Source organism: Fukomys damarensis, unplaced genomic scaffold (assembly GCF_012274545.1).
Source record: "Fukomys damarensis isolate Sample0158 unplaced genomic scaffold, DMR_v1.0_HiC HiC_scaffold_10, whole genome shotgun sequence".
Classification (NCBI taxonomy): Eukaryota; Metazoa; Chordata; class Mammalia; order Rodentia; family Bathyergidae; genus Fukomys; species Fukomys damarensis.
Window position 1 is genome coordinate 16249564 of NW_022900922.1, and position 5364 is coordinate 16254927.

Consider the following 5364-nt stretch of genomic DNA (forward strand, 5'->3'; position numbering starts at 1 on the left):
AAAAAAAAAAAAAAAAAAAAAAGAAAAGAAAAAAGAAAATTATTTAAATGAAAAACAATGGTTTGGTTTGGTTTTTTTGAGACAGGGTCTCTACGTAGTTCAGGCTGGCCTTGAACTCATCATGTAGCCTAGGCTGACCTGGAAATCATAGCAATCCTTCTGCCTCAGCTTCCCAAGTGCTGGAACTATAAGAGGGCACCACCACACCTGGCTAACACGTACCTGGATAACAATGATTTATGACATCATTTAAGAGACCCAAATTATGTCTGTGTCTCGGAAAATTTCAGAAAGGATTTGTGTGGGCCTCCTAAGAACTTGGCCTGACCTCAGTTGGGGGATCTGGGGGACTCCTGACCAGGCCCAAGTGTCTTTCCTTCTTCACTCACTGCTGGCACCACAGTAGGCCCTCTTTTGTAAGACTAGAAGACACAAGCAAACCCAGTAATGAAAACCAGATCAGTGGCTACCTGGGGTTGGGCCCAAGGAGAAAACAGATTACAAAGAGGCTGGGGACCTCATGACAGAAATGTCCTGTGATGTGACTGCGGTGTTGCTTCACATGTGCTCTCAGCTGTCAGAAAGCATTAAACTGGCTGGGGATTTAGCTCAGTTGCTCTGCTGCCTGCCTCACAAGTGCAAGGTCCTGAGTCCAATCTCTGGTACCAAAAAAAAAAAAATTCATTAAACTGTACACTCTAAACAGGCATCAACTGTTGACATTTGAGAGATGCTGTACTTTTCTTTTTCAGAACTTGGGTAGGTACAAAAACATCCTTTATGGATGTACTTGTCCTGTATCAGTGAAATCTCTATGACAATGACCAACTGGTTAACACCTGTGAGGCATTTTGAAGGCCATTCCCTGCCATAAAGGAATATACTTCCTTCTCTAAGACATGCTGTTCCTTCTCTTCTCAGGCTGCTCAACACACACACTGTTCACAAATGAGTAACCAGAATTGGCTGCTATAGCCACCAACTTCACATATAATCATTAAAATGAGAGCATTAGATGCCAATAAAAAGAGAATTTAAAAAATAAAAAAAGAACAAAACAGTTAAAGTCCTGCTAGGTGAGTCCACCAGAGAACAGTCTTGGCAGGCAGAAATGACTTGCTGGGATGAGTAAGTACAGCACAGGGAGAATGGGACACGTGCTTCTGTGTCACCTCAGGACAGGTGACATAGGCAAGCCCAAGGCAGCACATAGCCAGGCTACCTCATACTGCTCAACAAGACCGAGGTCAGGCCTGTCCAGGCCGCTATCTGTCAGAACCATATCCTTAGGGTTCTTGGGTGAGATCAGAGACCTCAACAGGGAACAGGCTAAGGCTGGCCCAAGAGAACAAACTTGTTTCCCAGCCCTGTTCCTCAGCAGATGCACACTGAGTCAACACATGCTGAGAGAACTGAATCAACACACACTCTTGCCACACGTGGGAGAAGGCAACATGTGTCACTGTGCTGCTGCCTGGTCCCCAGCCAGGCAGAATAACTGGGGAGCTGCAGTCAACACAGACCTCTCTTTGCTTTTGCCAAGATGACTGGCTAAAGGAATTTTCCAATAGCACAGCAGAAAGCATAAGGCAGGCAGAAGTGAATGCTGACTCATATATTCCTGTTCATGCTGACTACTGTCACAGATCTCCCCTGACACACTCCAAGTCAACTCATAACTTATCTGTGAGCCTAGTACATCCCACAGGCACGCTGCCCTCTTCCACAGGTTGCAGGCATCACATAGGTGCCCCACTCTCATGCTTCGCACTTAAGTAGCACAACAATTACAAAAGTGAGCAATGGAAAAGTCTCACTTTCATGCATGTTCAAATAATGAGATCTTAAAAATTTAAAACATAACAAGAATCAACAGACTTCAAAGCAGAGTAATGACTTGTGTACACAGTATCTGCTTCTGCCATCTGGCAATGCCTGTGTCCCTCTGGTAAACAAACAGAAGTTTGCCAAGGTCACTACTTTGCTAAGAACAAGGTACTGGGTCTCACTGTCTGTAAAATGAGAAAGCTCTGTAACACTTCTTCCTTTTATTTCGCCACTAATCTATAAACTCCTTAAAGGTGAGAATATGGTTGTAGTCATCTTTATATCCTTGTATATGCTGTGTTCAATAAAAATTTCCTAAATCTTAAATTGTTTTTCAGAAAAGGTTTAGAGATGTCAGATGGAGCCACTGTTTTGAATATGGTAAAATATGACAGCTTGAGTTTTTTTTAAAAAGATGATCTTGAGGGCTGGGGATGTAGTTCAGTGGCAGTGATATACCTGCCTCACAAGTACAAGGTCCTGAGTCGGATTCAAAAAAAATGATTTGATGATGTGAACATTTCTCTTATTGAAAAACTCAACTGTAGCTTTACTTTCAGTGATACTTGTAACATTTTCAGACACTGCATGATTAACATACTCAAACTATACATCTGATACCATGACTCGGCCTTACCTTTGTCTTTCTGCCTCCCTTCGTGCATCACTGAAAACACCAGTCTATTAAAACAGTTCAGGAAAGATGGGAGGGCTTTCAGCATCACCTGAAAGAAGTAACAGATAAAAAATATAAAAGTGGAGCTGGGGATTTAGCTCAGAGATGCCATGAATGCTTCACAAGTGCAAGGTCTTAAGGTCCTGAGTTTGATACCCAGGACCAGGGGAAAACAATGTGTATATATATGTGTGGGCGGGGCATTTAGCTCAGTAGTGCCACTGCCTGCCTCACAAGTGCAGGGTCCCAAGTTCAAGCCCAGGTACCAAAAAAAGTGTGCAAGCAATATTCAAGTTTGCCTGCTCGTTTCCTTCTTTGCCTTGCCCAGCAGGGCACAGAGCAGGTTTGTACGACGGCTCAGCACATGGATGCCCAGGGCAGGATCCTCTCACCTCATTTTCTGGTGACTGTTCATCCATTCAGCACTGGCTCTTTAACTCTTGCTTTAAAAATGTGGGTAAGGGCAGTGATGGGAAACTTTTTACGAGTTTTCAATGATTTAAAGAACCCAGTGTGGCACACATGCCAGTTTCACCACCACTGGATTAGGGGTTCCACACTATACAATTTCCAGCACCCATGGGGCAACCCTGCTTTATAACTAGATGCATCACAACCGGGGGCTCAGTGGTTCTGCCACCCACCTTGCAAGCAAAAGGTCCCAAGTGCAATGCCCAGTACCAAAAAAAAAAAAAAAGAACTGGTTGAATCTGTGAATCTTTGCTATCCTCTAAGCTGGTTCTAATCCATCCTAGAAGTGCATAGAAATAAATCATAAAGCAATGATAGCAACGAACTTATGCAAGCAGAATTAATACTAAAGATTACCTAAACAAATTTACTTCAAATGGGGACAGTATTTAATAGTAACGAAAGTCTGCTTAAGACTTTAAAAATGAGACTACAATGACAAAATATGCTTCTTTAACATTCAATCACCGCAAGTCAGGTTCACAACCACACACTGTCCAACTGAGCAGTCATAACCCCGTGACTACTTCACTTTACAATAGTTAAGAGTTCAATAGTCAGTCTCTAGTCATCCTGGCAACACCTCAAGCAGCCAAGCAATGAGACCAGTGGTCAATGTGCTGAACAATGCAGACACCATTACACATCCTACTGCATAGTGCTACTCTAACTCTCAGAATGAACAAATAGCCAAGTGTTAGTTTCTCTTCCCCTCTCTCTCTCTCTCTCTCTGTAGTGCTGGGGATCAAAGTCATACATGCTAGGTGAGCCCTCTACCACTGAGTCACATCTCAGCAAGTGTGGGGTCAGTTCTCTTTGGTTTAATTAATCCAAAAAAAATCCTGATAGCATCATGCTACATCCTTCATGTCAAATTACTGACTTTCTGGAGCATATTTAGAAAGAGGTTATTTTACAAAAGTATTCCAGGGTGTCATCACACATTCCCCAAAATCTCTTAATCCTTTGCCACTGTATTGATGAAAATCACATAAATCTGGGGCCAGAATTCCTAGCTCCATGGTGGTTCCTTATGATGTAGACAAATCAACTAGCTTTTGTGTGTGCTTGCCTCAGTTTTCTCATCTCAAATTGAGGATAACAAAATGCTGTCATAAGGACTAAGGAAGTCAAAACAGGCTCAGCACAGAACCAGCTGCTGATCATTCTGCTAGGCATTCAGCTGTGCTGGCCTCCTCATCTGCCCCCTCGCCAAGGCACGCCTGAGAGTCTAGCTGGATGTTCATGTCAACTTGGACCTGATGCTGCTGTCTACATACACAAACACCTTTCAAAGTATCAGACCACGTTGAAAAGAATTTAAAATGGCCCAGAGTGAAGATCAAGCATTTTGTGCTGGAGAAATCATTTTGGTCCTGCAAATTATTGAACAATAAAGTCTGCCTAGAAAATCATTACTTTTATTATCCTGCAACAGTAAAGCACTGCACTGCTATTCTGAAGGCTGAGGTACCCTTTCTTTGGGCACTCCTTCCCCTCACCTTGGGATGACACTGCAGCACGGAGAAGAGAATGTTGTGCATCCTTGAGAAGATGCTGCCGTACTCTGGTGGCCTCAGGTGGTCTAGGGGGATGGTCAGCAGGATGCTGAAGGCCAGGCTGACGTGGTGGGGGTTGCTGATGGCGTTCTCCCCCTGCCGCAGCAGAGCAGCCAAGACATCGAGAATAGGTATGACCCGTGCAAGGGCCACAGGCTGCTCCTCACAAGCCTCTCGGTTCTGCAGCTACAGGACAAGATGGGCATAGAAAGACAATGAAGAAGAGTCTCAGAGAAAGAACACAGCACTGAGCACAGGGTGTCAAAGGTAAGACCACCCTGCTCCAAATAAACTGCTGTAGCCCATGGACAGGTAAAGAGACAAGAGGCCAGCATCCAAAACCCCACTGTGGACCTGGCCACTTCAGCCTCATTCTTTTGTTGATTCATCAGTCACAAAGAGAAGCAATTTTCTGTAAAGACCTGACACATCCATTTTCTCACAGGAAAACTGCATATCAGATATACAAAATAGTAATCTCCCAAAGATCATTTGTCTCATGTTGTCTATAACTAAATATCACTAATTAAGTTTCTTATAAATCAGATCTAGTTAAAGACAATTACTATTTCAGAAAACAAAAGTAACAAACCCAAGACAAAAGAAAGCTCTAAGTCGTACCTAGGTCACCTGAAAGAATGCACTTGGGAGGCCAGGGATTTAGCTCAGTGGTTCCAGTGCCTTCCTCAAAAATGCAAGGTCCAGGGGCCGGGGATTTAGCTCAGCAGTTCGGTGGCCTGCCTTGCAAGCACAAGGACCCAAGTTCAATCCCAGGGACCAAAAAAAAGCAAGGTCCTAAGTTCGATCTCCTGTACCAAAAAAAAAAAAAAA

General features: G+C 43.6%; 1 protein-coding gene across 4 annotated transcripts in view; it reads right to left on the reverse strand.

Moving 5' to 3' along the window:
* Positions 1-5364, reverse strand: part of Urb2 (URB2 ribosome biogenesis homolog) — a 31908-nt gene that overhangs the window by 6908 nt on the left and 19636 nt on the right. For all 4 annotated transcript variants that reach the window (XM_033761864.1, XM_033761862.1, XM_010621914.2 and 1 more), the window contains exons 7-8: positions 4477-4719; positions 2465-2552 (exon numbers count right to left, since the gene is read on the reverse strand). In XM_033761864.1, the coding sequence (XP_033617755.1) occupies positions 2465-2552; positions 4477-4719 (331 nt within the window). The remainder of the gene's footprint in view (positions 1-2464; positions 2553-4476; positions 4720-5364) is intronic.